Source organism: Branchiostoma belcheri, unplaced genomic scaffold (assembly GCF_001625305.1).
Source record: "Branchiostoma belcheri isolate BF01 breed outbred unplaced genomic scaffold, Haploidv18h27 scaffold4, whole genome shotgun sequence".
Taxonomy (NCBI): domain Eukaryota; kingdom Metazoa; phylum Chordata; class Leptocardii; order Amphioxiformes; family Branchiostomatidae; genus Branchiostoma; species Branchiostoma belcheri.
Genome location: NW_017804020.1, coordinates 3,560,470 through 3,578,121, shown reverse-complemented (window position 1 = coordinate 3,578,121; position 17,652 = coordinate 3,560,470). Strand labels below are relative to the sequence as shown.

At 42.3% G+C, this 17,652-nt stretch overlaps 1 protein-coding gene across 2 annotated transcripts; it reads left to right on the top strand.

Moving 5' to 3' along the window:
* The first annotated feature begins 117 nt into the window (after positions 1-117).
* Positions 118-17,283, top strand: LOC109477156 (solute carrier family 23 member 1-like). Of its 2 annotated transcripts, XM_019778217.1 has the most exons (14): positions 118-216; positions 3,201-3,267; positions 7,903-7,995; positions 9,316-9,473; positions 11,788-11,885; positions 12,227-12,318; positions 12,471-12,652; positions 13,052-13,172; positions 13,739-13,892; positions 14,275-14,528; positions 15,003-15,167; positions 15,680-15,788; positions 16,057-16,152; positions 16,462-17,283. In XM_019778217.1, the coding sequence occupies exons 2-14, from the start codon at positions 3,226-3,228 to the stop codon at positions 16,773-16,775; spliced, it is 1,878 nt and encodes a 625-aa protein (XP_019633776.1). In that variant the 5' UTR covers positions 118-216; positions 3,201-3,225; the 3' UTR covers positions 16,776-17,283. The 2 variants fall into 2 exon arrangements, with proteins under 2 accessions (XP_019633776.1, XP_019633777.1); XM_019778218.1 differs by lacking the exons at positions 118-216; positions 3,201-3,267 and adding an exon at positions 4,307-4,807.
* The last annotated feature ends 369 nt before the right edge of the window (positions 17,284-17,652 follow it).

Sequence of the window (17,652 nt, the reverse complement as noted above, 5' to 3'; positions counted from 1 at the left end):
TAGGATTTTAATGAAAGTTAGAGTGGATTGTTTAATTGACTTTCTTGCTTATGAGCTTAACTTGATTATAACCCTCACTTGCAGTGCGCAATCGCAAAAAGTGCACACCCAGTTATAGTTCCCATGAAAAGTTTCCGCCAAAACTTCTCTAAAAGCGCGCAAGTTTGTGTCTTCTACACTGGTGAAGAGGTCAATATTTGTACTCAATCTACTCAGGTAAGCACGGCTGTCATTCAACTTCATCATACTATAACATAGTATGCTGTGTAAAAGTCACAGTTACCAAAAGGAGCACATTTTGGAATCATTTATACTCCACTGCGATGTTTCTAGAAACTGCTTTGTTGACATAAGTCTAACGAATACGTGGCTTGTGTATGCATTACATTAAAAATCACTTTCCGCGGAGTGTACACTCGTATCAGACTAATACACGGCTATACCCGTCTAAGTTACGATACCAGTAGCCATGGCTGTAACACATAAGTGTTCTCCTTTGTATCAACGTGTAACTGTTGACATTTTATGACTGTACATGTGTTCAACTTGATCGGTTAGTAGCAAGGAAATGACGTTCAAGTGTACATTGACCTGCCAGGAGTTTGTTGACCGGTGACCAAACATCAAGACTGCGTCATTGCGTAATTGTGATTGTATGTCGATATACACATTTCGTTACTATATACGGTCATTGGTGAGCGAGCTACACGAATAGCTACAGGAATAAAGTCAATTTAGCTCCTGAAGACAGTGAAGAACTTTGTGGATAATGTAAGATACATATGTGGGCAAGATGTCGGCTTCCCGCCTTTCTTGTGTTAATTTGTGACAGTTACGCATTGCCACAATGTCAACATATTACACACATTGGCTTTGGCGTTCAACAGAACAGCTGCGGTCCCATGGTGTACCAGACCCGCCCCTTTACAAATACTTGTAGTCGTGATCCGCTGAAACATATCTATTCGATCGTTATCACTGCCGCGTTACACTTGACAAACATGACTTGCAAAACAACATTAAGGCGATGTTACAAATTGCACGGAATGTCTATAGTTTAAGCGAGTAGGAACCATAAACAGAAGCTCCATGAATAACATTAAGGGGATGTTACAAATTGCACGGAATGTCTATAGTTTAAGCGAGTAGGAACCATAAACAGAGGCTCCATGAAAACGTGTATTATGCGAGCAAATTGTCCCTTCTACAATATATAAATATCTTGACATAACTATAGACGATGGAAAACTTGCCAAGGCTTATCCCTTATATCAACATTCAAATACGAAGTATATATAATGGTGAGAAAAGGTTTCCGGGAGTTAACGTTACAAGATCTTACAAATTTATTCTTTTGATGAGATATTCCAGAATGTCTATAATATATTTCGCTTGTGCTATTTTTAGGTATAACAGTGTTACAGGTGTACATGGGAATTGTGGCATTGTTACCTCCATGAAAAATGGAGGTATTGTTTTGTCTGTCTATGTTTGTGTGTGTCCGCAGCTGACGTCACAGCTAAAGAGTTTACCAAGGCCATGTTGCTCCAAAGGGCAGATGGCATCAGTGACAAGGCCCCTTTGTTTGCTCTCCAAGCAGAGGTTGAATGGGAAGATTGTGACCTTTTTCTATGCCCCGTTTTTTCGAGATCTGACAGCCGGCCCATCCATCGGTGGCCGGTTGGATACTGTCGGCCGCCTGGATACTGTCCGCGTGTTGGATACTATCTTTTTTGGCCACCAAAAGATCTGCTTGTAGATTACCTTTGTTGACACTAGTGAAACTGCCTTTCAGTAGCCGCCGTGTTGACCTCAAGATCAGGTTGTTGTCAGTCACAACACCTGTTGAATTGAAAACTTGCCAAAGGATGGTGGGGGCCGTGTGAGGTAGAGGCAAAGTGCTCGACTCGGAACCAAGAGGTCCCGGGTTCGAGTCCTTACATGACATGCAACCGATCTTGTGCCCTTGGGAAAGGCACTTTATACGACTTTCCTCACTTCGCTAAGGTGCAATTTTTTTTTTGTAGTAGAATGGTTTATTTCAAAATTGCAAACTCCAGACATACACAATTTCAATTACCACCACACTGACAACAGACTCGCAGGCAGCCATAATGGCTGCCTGAATTGCTCTGAGGTCACAAAAATATCATTAAAATATGGGTATTATTATTAAAACATTATTACTTATTATTAAATATTGTTAAAATTTATAAATCGTAAAATATTCCTCTGCTATAGAAAATGGATTGATAATCAATATACATGTTTAAAACGTTACACAGTAAAAAAGGTAAAAAAGGTTCGGTGAGAGGCTGTTGTACAACATTAGCAACAGATTACTCTTACATTGCCGTTTCAGAGTTATTCAGTAACTTAACCATGTATGGTAGTGCGCTGTTTCTAAAGCGTTCGGTTCTTGTTCTAAAACAGTCAATCTGGTTACTGGACCGTGTTGTACGTCCACTGATGTCCCCACGGCGGGGAGGGAACCAATGCCGGTAGTCGGGAGATTGTAAGAGTTTTCTGGCAAAAGTCAAGCAGAGGTGGTCTCGTCGTCGCTCCAAAGGCTCGAGGCCAAGTAGGAGACAGGCGTCAGCATAGTTAGTGTAGTTTTTGCCAAGGATAGTTCTGACGGCACGACGTTGGATTCTCTCCAGCTGGTTACGTTGTGCTTGTGTAAGGCCTGGATGCCACGCTGGTACTGCGTACTCACACACTGGTCGGACGTAGCTAGTGTAGATTGTGAGTAAGTCCTCTATAGATAATCGGAAAGTCTTCAGTTTTCTGAGTATAGGAACAGCCTCGTGCCGCCTTTCTTCACCATGTAGTCTACATGAGCGTCCCATTTGAGGTCTGCTTGCAGGTGCTTGCAGGTGCAAGCCCAGTAACTTCGCCACTTTAAAATTGTATTGTCCCCTGTGTTTGTGGCGACATTAATATAAGTTGAAAAAACTTGAGGGTGCCGTCACTACGTCTTGTGATTGCATGTTGGAATTCAAATAAAAAGGATGATACAGGACTTTCACATACAAGATTTGGGCAATTTCAGAAAACCAGAATTTGAGAAAACCATAATGATAAATCAAAATAGATTTTGCTAATTGCAATCTTATTTATATAGACAATGACACAAATTCCCAAGAAATATTTACGAAAGCTCCAAATATTTATACCTCCGAATTCTTGTTTTTTCCCAGGATCTAAGTGAAGGGCAAAATAAGGATGGAAGGCAAATCTCAACGCCGAACTTCTGTCAATAATGCCGTGAGTAGCCATTATCTATGTCTTTTTCATTAGAGTTATATCGCGTAACTTTGTATGCGCCATAAGAAAAAAACGCCCCCCCCCCCAAAAAAAAAGCCAGTCAAAGAGCCTACTAAGGTGGCATGAAGTTGAACGTACATGCATGCCATTGACCCATTTGAAGAGCGTATGTTTCGAACATTGTTTGAGTGTGTATGCAGTGACTAAAGTTTAGGGAAGGTTACACCACCAGTGCACATTACTGCTATTGAACCTGCAAAGTGTATTCTAACATAGAGTCGTACAAAGGAGCCATAGGTTTGTATACAACATCAACATACCTCCTCATGGCCTACATTTACTTTCCAGTAATGGATATGATCTAATTAGTACGTTTGCGATAACCTCTGCGCGTGCGATGAAAAGGTTGGTGGAAAGGCAAACATTTCAAAATGTTCCCAGATACATGTACGTGTGGACGTTTAAAAATGACCTTTTTTTCCATTATTTTAACGAATGAGAAATAGGGTATCTATCTCTTTGTATTTGTACTTAATGACAATAAAACAAATCATTACAAGGATCAGCAGAGAGTGTCTGAATGTCTCGGTGTTTGGTGATCTTTACATAGGGCTAGAGGGCAGTTAGAAGACAGCCACCACCACCCACCACCCCATCAAAGAAGGTTATGACACATGAACATGTTCATGAAGTGTAATGGCTGTACTACCGTTGAGCAACCAACATGGATTTGTGTGGGGCCCCTGATTTAATAATTAGACGGTATTTTGGTGTGATTTGAAAGACAACAAAACACACACATCGTTTAAATTTCCGTTCTTTATATATGTAATTCGTAGAGCAATCATGTCAATTTTTTGTCGCCAGCATCAAATCAGTCACAGCGTCTAGTGGAAAGGGGGTGATAGCCTGTGAACCGGTCTATAGTATGAGTATGGTACGAAACTAGAAACTACCCTGATGTTATCTTACAAAGTATTGTGCAAACTTCAGTTATTTGGATTTACAACCCACCCATAAGCTACATGTTTGGAAAGTGGTTTGTGGTCCTAGCTGTACTCAAAAAGTATTTTAGTGACGCATGGCTGGTGACCCGAAAAAAAACAGGCACATTCAAAGCGTACGTATCGAGGGGTGTTCCCTTTGAAAGGACAGATGGGTGGGTGACTAGGTGGGGTATCCGGTGACACTCGCAAGGTGTGGCGGGAACGCACTCCTGGAAGAGACATTCATGATCAGTGGCGGTACCAAGGGGAGTTAAGTCAGATCCTTGCAATCCTGACACACGCTGGAAACTCTGTCAACCCTCCTGTTGTCCTATCGGGCGCTAGTCGCTGCCCGAACCGACGCTCCAGACAGCCTCTATATTGTCCCAGGTGTGCGCACCAATTACAGGACCCACTTCACTTGGAGAGTTCAGTCACTGCCGGTGGCTCCCGGTCTGAAATTTGGAGTTGACTCACACCTGGACACCGTCTGACATTTAGAGGAGAGACCACCTTTCGAGTTCAACATGGCAGACGACAAACGGGAAGAGAAGGTGCTGTTTCTTTAAGTTTCCTTACACTTTAGTCGTACCTACAATTTCTTGCGCCGGATGGCCTATTTACCCCCCTTGTGCATTGGTATACCTATATATAGAGTATCAAATGGGCATTGTGAGAAAAAATGGCGGCCTGACTATAATTAGGACCTTCCGGCAACGCTACAACGTTGAAACACTCTTATGTTCTACACCTGTGAAGTTGCTAATGTACTTGGTTTGTTCGACTAGCGCCTAGGTTTTCCGAATTTAACGGTAGTTTCTGTATGTCGTGATTTGAGATAGTTTTCAGCAGGGATATCATACAATAGGCTAGTGTTACTCCTACTTGATTTTCAAGGACGCCGTGAAATGTCTGAGATTTTTAGGGAATTCTTTTTCAGCATTGTTTGGTTTTAAGAAATATGAGAAGGCTTTCGTCGGTCCTGTAGTGACCACTTGTAGTTCTTTGTAGAACCTGTACATTTCAAACAGACTGTGTGTACCGAGCCAGGACATACCACAAGTTGATTAGTCGGACTTCAATTACCTATAGGATCAGCGTAAGAAGATTAAAAGACAGACAGACTCCCACTCAAAGCTCAGGGGTACGCTCCGTCAATGATATATGTGTAAACCTTCACTTCGGTTCTGTGTTGCCTGGAAACTACGAGTGGACTTCATATTTGTCTTTTCCTTGAAGTAAGTGGTTGCATCATCTTTTGTTTAACCGAGGCCGACGGTGCGATATTGGCGTCTCCTTTTCCAAGGTGTTCAAACGAGATATTTATCAAGATAAACACAGTGCCAGGGCTAGTCTGGTATCCAGAGAACCGTACTAGCAGACCAGCTGAACTAGTTCTCCCCTCACGACCCCTCGTAAAGTTACATATACCGACATTTTACGACACACTAAATCATATACTACCTACAATTACTTCGTTTTGTTTTGCACGACTGCCTTAGGTAATTGTGTTCACTGACAGCTTTTAGAAGTGTGGAATCAGGCATTTTTGGTTTACAGCTACGGGTTTATACCAACGGAAGCTATAAAGCAGACACTGTTGACGTACACGTCCCCCAAAGTAGTCTATTGCTAACAAAATGTTTGCAGAAGGGAGACACAAGCTGCATCTAGTAGATGCCGTTACGCATCGGGTAAAATATCAATTAGTTTTGACGATCTTCAAATTTTACGACAACTACAAGCATGGAGTTAGAAGGAATAACAAGTAGTTCTTGAATTGTATATACATTGTATTCTTTTGAAAGATAACGTAACATCTGAATAATGTAACCATGTTTTTGTGGTTTCCTTGCCAAGATGCACCGATTATCAAGACAAAGCTTTAGTATAGGTGACATTCCACAGGTTCACGTCACTGTTGTAGGTGTGTTCTGAAACATACCCCCAGGAGTTATAATCCAGCCGGTTAAAGCGCTGCCCAACTGTGCACAGGACAATAGAAATCATGGCATAATGATTTCTACCAACACAGATGAACTTTCAAGATAAAATCGCGGCTTGTGTTCCTCAAAATGCCACGTTTTGATCAGGACACCAAGAACGTGTTTTAATAAGGCACTTGCGGCCTGATTTTCAGGCTGTCTACTTTGACGATTTCATTGGAATCAAAAGCCGCTAACAGCTGAGTTTAGTTTTAAATAAAACCAAGGAGGTTAAGTATATGCTTGTATTTAACCTCCTTGATAAAACGACTTTAGTGGACCGTAGTTTGCAACCGTCCCCATTACCCTTTCAAGGTTTGTCCCCAGGCTATATGTATGTTTTGTAAACGCCATGGTTCAATAGTGTACGAAAGTGAAAAGTTCACTCCTTTGCTTTTAAGTATTCTGTACATGGCCGTCACGTTGTTGTGTGTGTTTGTGGAGGGGGGCGACCTCAGGTGACCAGAGGTGCCATGTAGTCCGTGCTTACACCTGAGGTTACCCAAGAAGGGGGTCACATCTCTAAATTCTACTCACACAGGTAAACAGCCATGCCCCAAACACGTCAGAGGGGGTGACACAGGAAACCGTACCGACAAACAGAATGATACGTGATCTGCCATCCGCTTAGACCATTCGAGGCTCTTCCAGGGGGTTGATAAAGCACAGGAGAAACGCGAAATGTTGTTAGACACTCCCATGTCGTTGCGTGTACCCTACCTGTAACCACATGCTGTTCTTTGTGTTTTCTGGCAAGAATCTAAACAAACATGACTGAAACTTGAGGAACCTGACTTGGCTCTTTCAGGGGGTTGATAAATGACAGGAGAAACGCGAAATGTTGTTAGATACCTGTCCATATTACACTCAGGTCGTTGCATGAACCCTACTTGAACCACATGCTGTTCTTCGTATTTACTAGCAAGAATCTACACAAACATGACTGAAACTTGAGAAGCCTGACTTGGCATGCCCAGTGCCGCAGGCTTCATTCCGTGGGTATTATGTAACAGACTAACGAAATGAAAACCAAGCATTCGTCAATTCTACTTGAAACGAAGCGTTTTGTTTACAGGCCTAGGGTTACAGGGGTTGGAGGAGTGGGTTGCAACATCGTTCAACGAGGCATGCGCGACATATAAAGGGGAAAATATAACTTGAACAAACTAGACCTTGAATTCAGACGCCATAGTAGCAGTCGACGTTTTATTTAGTCACTAAACACATTTATTATGTTGATCACACAATTGATTTGCCTCAACATACTTTTCGATAACCACGTTGTTTTCAACTTTTTCATGGGTCATGCATAAAAAAAATGCCCGAATCAGCTCATTCTGCTCTTGTCCAAAACCAAGCTTCCAAAATAAATGTTACTCACCAAGCAGATGTTTGGGTTTGGGCTTATTTTGGGCGTGTTTTAGGCTTTTTTGGGGGGGGAGGGGCTTTGTTTTTTTTGCACTGGTATTTTTTTTCGCCAACGGTTAGCGTAAAAACATAACAGTGCAAAAAGGAAAGCCCGATAAACAAGCCTCAGAATATTTTAAGAATAAGGTAAAACCCAAACCTCTGCTTGGAGAGAAATCAATGAAATGAAAACCTATAGAATACCTATCAGTGAATATATGAAGATATTAACTGTCTGCTTGTGTTTCCCTGTATAGGAGGAGCCCCCACCCTATGACCGGCCCTCCGACATTATGTACTCTATAGAGGAGGTCCCACCGTGGTACATGTGCATCTTCTTAGGATTCCAGGTAATAGATAACACCCGGGTGTGAGAATTCTCATTGGCTGAAAGTTGGTCACATATATTATCTGGCCACTCGAACAAAATGGTTTATATATTATTCCACGTGTGCATAGCAGTACCGGATATATATTGTACAAGTGCGCTGTGTGATATCATCATATTCGGCCTTTTTTTCTTCTTAAGAAACCACTATATGGCAACACAAGAGGAAGAACTATGTTACATCAGTTTGTATTCTAAATTATACTAAATGCCAATGATCATGCAAGCATTCGAGTATTTCATTTTAGTGAAATACATGTATTGCTACCTTCGCCAAGAAGGTTATGTTTTCAGGGGCGTTCGTGTATGTGTGTGTGTGTGTGTGTGTGTGTGTGTGTGTGTGTGTCTGTCTGGCTGTCAACACGATAACTTGAGAAGGCCTTGATGGATTGTCTTGATACTTGGTAGATGGGTAGGTCTTGATGAGACCTCAAAATGATTAGATTTTGGACCCCCTAGCGGCTTGTTATGGTACTGCAGCTGAACTTCCGGTTTTGATATCTCAAGATCCAGACATGCTATGGTGATGAAATTTGAATGGTAGGTAGCTCTTGTGCTGGGAAAGAAGTGACGTGAGTTTAGGAACCGATTGATGGATCATCGTGATTTTTGGTATGTAGGTAGCTTAAGTGATGCTTGACATAATGATATTACAATTATGCGAATATTGATGTAATTTGCATAATTAATGAGGAAATTCTATAAATCAGCTGCATTCCATGATAGGAAGTTCAAGCTTGTAACATATGTTATTAAGAACAAATATTGATTATGCAAATGAAGACTTAATTTGCATAATTAATGAGAAAATGTTATAATTGCGTAGTGGTAACTGCCTGGAATTTCATACCTGGGGTGTTTGAAAGTTAAGTGAAGCCTGAACATAATTAAACATAACTTATTCAAATAAGGACCACATTTGCATAATTTATGAGAAAATGGCATTCTTTGTTAAGATAAGACTGTCTTTTGGTGGAGAATATGATCAACAGACTGATATAATTCATGCAATTGAGGATCCTATTTGCATAATCAGGGTGATTAGTATATTTCTTATTCATAAAGGCTAACATCATTTGGCGAAGGTATGAGATCGTGGAACTCTAGTTACTCATTGAAACCGAAGATTAAAACGTATTTACACTTACAATTATAGGGATATAAATTCCACATATTATGACGATATGAAGTACAATGTCAAGAGCTATTTCGTGTCAAACATCTACAGCTTTTGAAAACCAAACTGAATTGTTTGTACTTCCACGTGGCTCTCCATGTTTAGCACTACCTGACGATGTTCGGTGCGACTGTGTCGCTGCCCCTGATCCTGTCAGGCCCGCTGTGTATTGGGAACAACAGCCTGGCAACCAGCGAGCTCATCCAGACCACCTTCTTTGTGTCCGGCATCTGTACCCTCCTGCAGACGACATTTGGAGTCAGGTAAGCCTCAATCAGCACGAAAACTCACACGCCATGTTTCCTTTGCCTCCTGTGCAGGCCACCAACGTTTAATTGAATTACCTGGCGGTAAAAATCAAGAGACGGCCGTTATAATTAATGCCTGAGTTGGATGGAAGTATGGTTCATTATGGTTTAATAGAAAAAAACCTTCAAAATGTGTATGTGTGGTGTAAATCTATATGTTTATTGAGTTACCCTTTTATTGATGCAGATTTGAGACCATTGTTGCTTGTGCTCGTTAATTTAACAAAACGCGGTATCAAAACGCCCCCCTGAGGCCTGCACGGCAGGCGCCATTTCTTCAGAGCGCCTATCGATATCAGCAAATCCAACGTAAAAATCCCTCCGCTCCTGAGGCGTCGCCAAAAATACCCCCATCTATTACTTAGTAATAAGACTCGTAATTATATTTCCGACTTTGCTGTGTCCTAACAAAACGTGACCAAACTGTTACAAACTGTACCATTATAGTACGTAGTCAAATTCCTGAGCACTGAAATCGAACAGGTTTAGTCACAGTTGTTAAACACAGGCATCCCGCTGTGATACTTCCGCAATGAGTCTAATTATAGGTTATTAGGAGAAATCCTTATTTCTTTGAGTATAGCTCCCTCAAGTTAAGTTTATTTTGTTGGGTGCAACTACAATCAATCATCCATCCACAAGTACAGAGTCTCCAAAATATACTATTTGTGACACCCAGTGAATAACAACAATGACCTAACAAAATGGTCGGTGGGAACACCATTCTTAGCCCGAGGGCTAAACGTATTTTATAGACATCTAAGTGCTGAATAGCACTTGTGTGCGGGGATTAAAAGTGAAGCCCTTGAGTTGTCCTTCTATCTTGGATAGTTGTTGCCATTTCTTTATGTTGTTTTTTGATAATCTGAATTTCTTCATTTCACATCTGCTGGGATGTTACATGCAAAGCCAACACAACACATTGTGTTTGTTGGTTTAACTCGTTTAACCTGTCTTTATAGAGCTTTCTGTTGACGTTACCCCCAATTAGCAGAGGTCTTTCTGTATAGCAGTCTAATGCATTCGTGGATGCATTCTTAGTATAAACAGAAATACATCAAAGATTCTGTCATTATCTTGTATATTCCGTCAGTCTAATACATTGGATTATTCCTGGTAGCTCCATCGATCCTTCTTTCTACTCTCCAAGCAAGATTGTGTGACCTTTTTATAATATGCTCCGGTTTTCAGACGCTACTCCCCACCAACCTCTGCAATTTATCCTCTCCATAATGCCGATTTATCCCTACTAAGCTGCTATCGATGTGTGGTCTAGTTTCCCATGAGTATTTACGTTATTCGGTATAAGCTCTTTATAATCCCTGTGAAAGTTGAAACTCCCCAATTTCACCTACATCCAGCGATGTACGTAACAGATCAGAGTGTTTACAAGTTTTCGACAATTGCGCCCCACCCCCTCGAGCTCCTTCTCGCACTGTTTCTCACCTTAAAGATCCTTAAAGGGTCTAAAATATTTCAAGTGGCTGTTTTCGAAAAGACCATGGCCAGAAGCAAGAGATGGTATTTGCCTTGTGGGTAGGGGTCACCTTGGTAGATTAGGATCTTGTTGACTCAGTACACAGTGATTATAGACGGCCAAGATACGGGTGACCTAGTAAATGGCGGAGACTCTTTTGAATTCCATTGTTTTACACCTAACCATAGACGACTTGGCGCGGAGGTTATCTTTTCACAAGCGTTTGTTTACTAATTGCTGATCGGTTGGTTGGTTGGTTGGTTGGTTGGTTGGTTGGTTGGTTGGTTGGTTGGTTGGTCCCCTGATCTTCCCCCCACTCGCAGCCCTCCCTGATCTTCCCCTCCCCCCCAGTCGTACGACCAGTCGTCACAGGCGTAGCCCTCCCTGACCTTGCCCCCACTCGTAGCCCTCCCTGATCATTGCCCCCACTCGTAGCCCTCCCTGATCATTGCCCCCACTCGTAGCCCTCCCTGATCATTGCCCCCACTCGTAGCCCTCCCTGATCATTGCCCTCACTCGTAGCCCTCCCTGATCATTGCCCCCACTCGTTGCCCTCCCTGATCTTGCCCCCACTCGTAGCCCTCCCTGATCTTGCCCCCAAATGATTTTTTCGAGCGTTGCGTAGCGAAAATCCGGATGGTACCCAGGCTATGGGCAAGTACTTTCATGAGGACTTCAAATAGTGTATTTAAGCATGTGTTCCTATGGACAAATCTAATAGTACTGTCTGCCCTGGTCTTGCCCCCACTCGTAGCCCTCCCTAAAAAATTAACACGATGTGCCGTTTCACAGGCTTCCCATCGTGCAAGGCGCGACCTTCGCTTTCCTGACCCCGACTTTCGCCATCCTCAGCCTGCCTGGCTTCGCCTGCCCCACGGTCCTGGGCTCCGGTACGTGAAGGTTAATCGTATAGTAGGGGTGTTATCGCATTTATGCACCATATAGAAATTTTGACTCTCCTTCTGGTAAATTAATGGGGTAACCCGGTGTTATTTATATAGAAAAATGACTCTTGGTAGTATAATGGGATAGAAATTTCAACCTATAGCTATCCCATGTAAAATTAGTTTTTTAAGACAATACTTTTTAGTGCTAAATAAATGAGATAGATAACCAAAGCTGTACCTTAGGACACTCTAGAATCATATTACCCAATATTCTTTTAATTACATCGACATTTCATGTATATATTGGTACATATTTGAACGTTTCCTGTTTTCCTATCCTTCAGTAGAAAACACCAGCTTGATCACGATCCAGGTAGATGAAAACACAACAGCAAATGTGGACATGAACGAGCACTGGAGAATCCGGATCAGAGAGGTACAACTAGAAGTTAATTTTGAAGCTGGAGTTGAATCATAGATAGTACGAACTTGAACGATGTACGAGGCCTAGATGGACGTTCAAGTTCCATAACGTGGTTCACCAAGCTTTTTGCATGTTGAAAAGGTAATATATTATCTCATTTACAGATCCAAGGCGCCATCATGGTGTCCTCCATTTTCCAAGTCGTCATCGGTTTCAGTGGACTGATGGGACTGATGCTGCGGTTCATAGGCCCCCTGGCGATTGCTCCGACGATTGCACTTGTGGGACTGGCCTTGTTCGAAGAGGCCTCATCGCAGGCAGGAAAACACTGGGGCATCGCTTTTCTGTAAGTTGCTTTAGCTTTATGTTGTTTGAGCTGATCTTTAGGGGAAATGTTGCCATTTCCATCCTTGGGCATTTTCATAAGGACACAGCAAGTCATATTCATGGATGACATCAGCCTGCGAATTAATTTTCGCCTAACTTGGGGGTGGACAAGAAATTTTGTTGATCTCTGACAGTGATCAACATGCCGAAAATGCTCAATGATGCCTGTTGCCATGCCGTAACGTCGATAGCAGATAAATATGAAAAGACAAGGCTCTGATTTATTGAAGTTTTGTCTTTTGCTTTGATGCAGTGATGTAGGATTCCATTACTTTTATGTGTGATGGTGGCAGTGTATATGTGATGTTCCCACTGAAGCAAAATGATTTGTACAATGATTGAAAACGTCTCTCCACAGCACCATCGCCCTGATCGCCATTTTCTCCCAGTACCTCCGGAACATTAACTTCCCCGGAGCGAAGTGGAGCAGGGAGAAGGGCTGTCACGTGGCGTGGTTCCCTCTCTTCAAGCTCTTTCCGGTCAGTTGAAGGTCACTGATGAAATGAACACTAATTCTTTTTAAATTTCATTTAGTCAATCGATTTCTACAGTTATAACAGTATCCAAACTAAATTTGTTCTTGGACTCTCTGTGTGTGCGTGTTGACCTTGGGCGACATAACTTCGGAACTCCAGGCACCCAAAAGGCACCCAAAGCTATTTCAGGGTAGAAAAAACTGGATTTTCATAATCAATTTTCTGGGCATTTTTTAAATGTAGTAAGTAGATTTAACCCTATACCATAGCAAACTTATATATGTGAAAGAATAATGTGATGCGAAACTGCTGCTTGTTTTGTATCGTAGGCTGGTTGTAGCTATTTATTGGTGATACCAAAAATAAAGGGACGCCTACTATAACGTAGCTTGTTTGGGGGCTATTTCAAACATTTGATGTATGAAATAAAAAATATGTTAGTAATGGCGGTAAATGTCAATATCAGACAGATGTTCTTATCCAGAATATATTTTTTGTTTTGTTTTGTTGCTCTGACAGTGCATTAGATGCCTTTAATAAAACAGTATTCCTACGCTTTTTTTCTACAGGTGATTCTGGGGATGTGCGTGTCCTGGGCGTTCTGTGGCATCCTGACGGCAGCGAACGTGTTCCCCACCGACCCTACCGACCCTCAACACAGCGCCCGAACCGACAACACTGCAGTACTGTACCAAGCCGCATGGTTCCGCTTCCCCTATCCAGGTCGGTGCTACAAACGTATTCGTTAGTGAGGTGGTAGCGACGTGGTTAAGACTCGGTTTTACAGCGTTTAGCTTTTACAAATCTTGAACCATATGCATCTATGTAACAATCAGTCACGGCAAGAGCATAACTTAGCATTGTGCTAAAGTACCAGGTATGGCCAAAATTCTTTTTTGCTTCTATGGACTATAGCTAGGTTCTATATCATTTAAATTTATCATAAATGTCTTTCCAGGCCAATGGGGCTAATAGGTGTATGTGCCTTTATCAGTCTCGGCAAGCAGATAAAGTTAGCATTATTAACCAGCATACTAGAAGCATTTGTTTCAAGCTAGGTTCTATATCAAGAAAAGCGTTAAATTTATCATGAATGTCTTTCCAGGACAGTGGGGCAGACCTACAGTGAGTATCGCCGGGGTGTTCGGCATGTTGTCCGGCGTGCTCGCCTCCATGGTGGAGTCCGTGGGAGACTACTACGCGTGTGCGCGCCTGTCCGGAGCCCCGCCCCCTCCCGTCCACGCCATCAACAGGGGGATTGGGATTGAGGGGATTGGCTGTATCCTGGCTGGCGCCTGGGGCTCAGGCAGCGGCACCACGTCTTACAGTGAAAACATCGGGGCCATCGGAATCACCAAGGTATGCTGACTAAACGTGGTGGGTTGAAGGCATATAGTAGCCTGGGTTCCATCCTGGTTAGTTTACGTCCGCTCCTACAGTCGCTACCACCAACTAGGAGCGGACGTAAACTAACCAGGATGGAACTCAGGCTAGGCATATAGAGGTCACTGGCCTCCATATCTTCATACCACGAAGCGTAGTCAACAGATCACTACTAGCATTTTGTATCCATTACTTTTTTTCGAGGGCTGTACTAGTTTTATTGATACATAATTATCTTGTTTTGTAGAAACAGATACGTACGTAAAGAGCAATCGGCACCACTTTCCTTTTTTTCACCACTTTTCGGAATTTCGATGGAAATGTTTTGGACGAAAAAGTAAAGAGTAAGGAAAGAAAAGGAAATGAAGAGAGGAGGGCAAAGTACGTCTTCTTCTTGAGCGAGAGAAGTGGCATCACCCCTGTTTCCACCCACACCACCCCCTCCCCCAGGTCGGCAGCAGACGTGTTGTCCAGGTCGGCGCCATGATGATGCTGGTTCTCGCCATGTTCGGCAAGTTCGGCGCGCTGTTCACCACCATCCCGGAGCCCATCATCGGCGGCATGTTCTGCGTCATGTTCGGCATGATCGCAGCCGTCGGCATCTCCAACTTACAGGTCAGAGTAATATCCAAGATCTTTCGGTGCCGCGAAAGACTATCAAATTGGTCAGGCAGTGTCCATTAGCCAGAGGGTTTTCCATAGGCCACTCCTCTGGCCAATGGATACTGCCCTGCCACCGTATGATCTGCTCGGAGATTAGGTCAGACGTCACACTCACAACCGGTTCACGATGTAACGCCAAGGCATGAATAACATCAGCTCCGCCCCTACGGCGTTGCCAAAATATTTTCATAAGGATCGTACAAGGCTCTAAGGCTATACGAATGGCAAATGATAAAGAGAGTATAAAACGTTGCATTGGAAGAATTATTTCAGCATAACCCTTGAGATTATTATCTTCCACAATCTTGTTTCAAGTGTGGAATACATAAAACGATTAGACATTACTACAACATTACTACAGATGTATGAACATATCTATATACAGATCATCTATATACAGATTCACAGTGTGTAAGTAACGTTATCCAGTCGTAATGAACCGTTTGATGCCGTCTCCATTGCAGTACGTGGACATGAACTCGTCCAGGAATCTCTTCATCTTCGGCTTTTCCATCTTCTTCGGACTGCTGCTGCCACAGTGGATGAAAGAACATCCTGGGATCATCAAAACAGGTAAGGGGTGAGAAGGGGGATGTTGTAAACGAGTGTATGTTCAAATTCTGGAAACACATAAATACTGCTGCAGCCATGTTTTTTTCACATTTTGGTTAGTTTATACGTAGTTTGTGGTGGGCTGTTTAAGCTCCAAACGCATACATGTCAAAAATGCAAGAGAATTGCAAAAATATGTTAAAAGTGGAAGTAAATTATTAATTATAATAGTAAGAAATTATAGTATATTTTTCTTATTAAAATATTTTACCTTTTTTACCTCCTCCAGGTAGTACAGAAGTCGACCAGATCTTCACCGTGCTGCTGAGTACCAGCATGTTCGTCGGTGGCTTCGTGGGATTCTTTCTGGACAACACTGTTCCGGGTAAGACGTTGCAAAAAAAAAAAGTATTTTTAAATAAATTTATAAAATCTGTACAAATTACCTAACCGAATATACGATTTTCAAAATTTTTTTCAGTTTTCCTAGGAATAATGTAATTGGGGATTCAATTGGGGATGGTATAGGGCTTTTGAATGATCCCCAGATTTCTGAACCATACAACAAAATTGGTTTCGCACAGACGTCAAAGAGTTTGTTCGTAACAGGAATTGTAGTGTTGGCTTGGCGAAGGGCATTGGTTGATTCAAAAGAAGACTCTCAGATTATAATCAACTCCATCCTTGTATCCAGGTACGGATGAAGAACGCGGTATCGCCCAGTGGAAGAAGTTGAACGAAGCGTCCTTGAACATGAAGGGGTCTTCAAAGGGGGGCAACAAAGTCATGGAATGTTACGACTTTCCGTTCGGCATGGACTACATCCGCTCCTGCAACATCGGCAGGTACATCCCGGTCTGTCCCACCTTCTGTCTCCCGCCGTTTGGGTCAGGCGGGGACGAGGAGGAGCCCGAAGTAATCGAAAACCCCGTCGCTCTTGGGAGGGAAGCACGGGAGGCGCCTATGAAGTTAGCGCCTCTAGCGGAACAGGAGATAACTGCATTGTAATACTAGCATATATGCTGGAGACTCCAGCTTTCTTTCACTACTGGTTCGTAAACATTGTAAACGGCAGAATGAGTAAATAAAGATAATAAGTGATTATTTCATAAATATTCCTTTTATATACAACGTAGTAGCTAAATGATTGTGGTGATGGCTTACTGTTAACACTGTGAACGCACAACGCCCTGAATGAGTTATAACAGGGAGGCTGTGTTGAAAAGGGAATACGGATCTTTCTTTAACAATTTCTAATGACAATCAGTCATTGACTACTCAGTAACTAGTACGTTAGCAATTCTTCTGTCATATGTATATTGGTGATTGTACTTGGTTATAAATGTATATTGGTAATATTGTATATGAAAATGTATGCACCACTTAAGTTTACAATGGATGTTTACAACGTGATTGCACTGTCTCGTATATGCTGTAATTACAGAAAATTTTTATTTTAGCTTTCAAGAATGTACTGTGATATATGGACATTGAAATGAAAAATAAAGTTCATGTACGGTGGTGAAGGATTACAAACGTCGTCTCTTCTTTACGTGAAAGCACCTTATTCCTCCATGAAATGGCACCTCCACAAATCCCTTATTTTCAGACTGAACGTGTTGTGCTAGGTTGGGTGTTTTGAGAGTTGTCCGCATGGTGTCGCTTTTCAATCATCACTGCGGACAGCTCCAATGTCATTGACATATCAAGTTCACGACATGACAGGCATATTGACAAAGAGGCCGACACTTTTTAGACAATTGAGAGTCTAGTCAAACTGTAAAATGTATTCTTAAGATCACATATCTCATAATCAAAGCTCATAATTATGATTCAAACTAGGCTGTGTAGAAGTACGTCGTATTTCTCAGTATTACAAACTGTC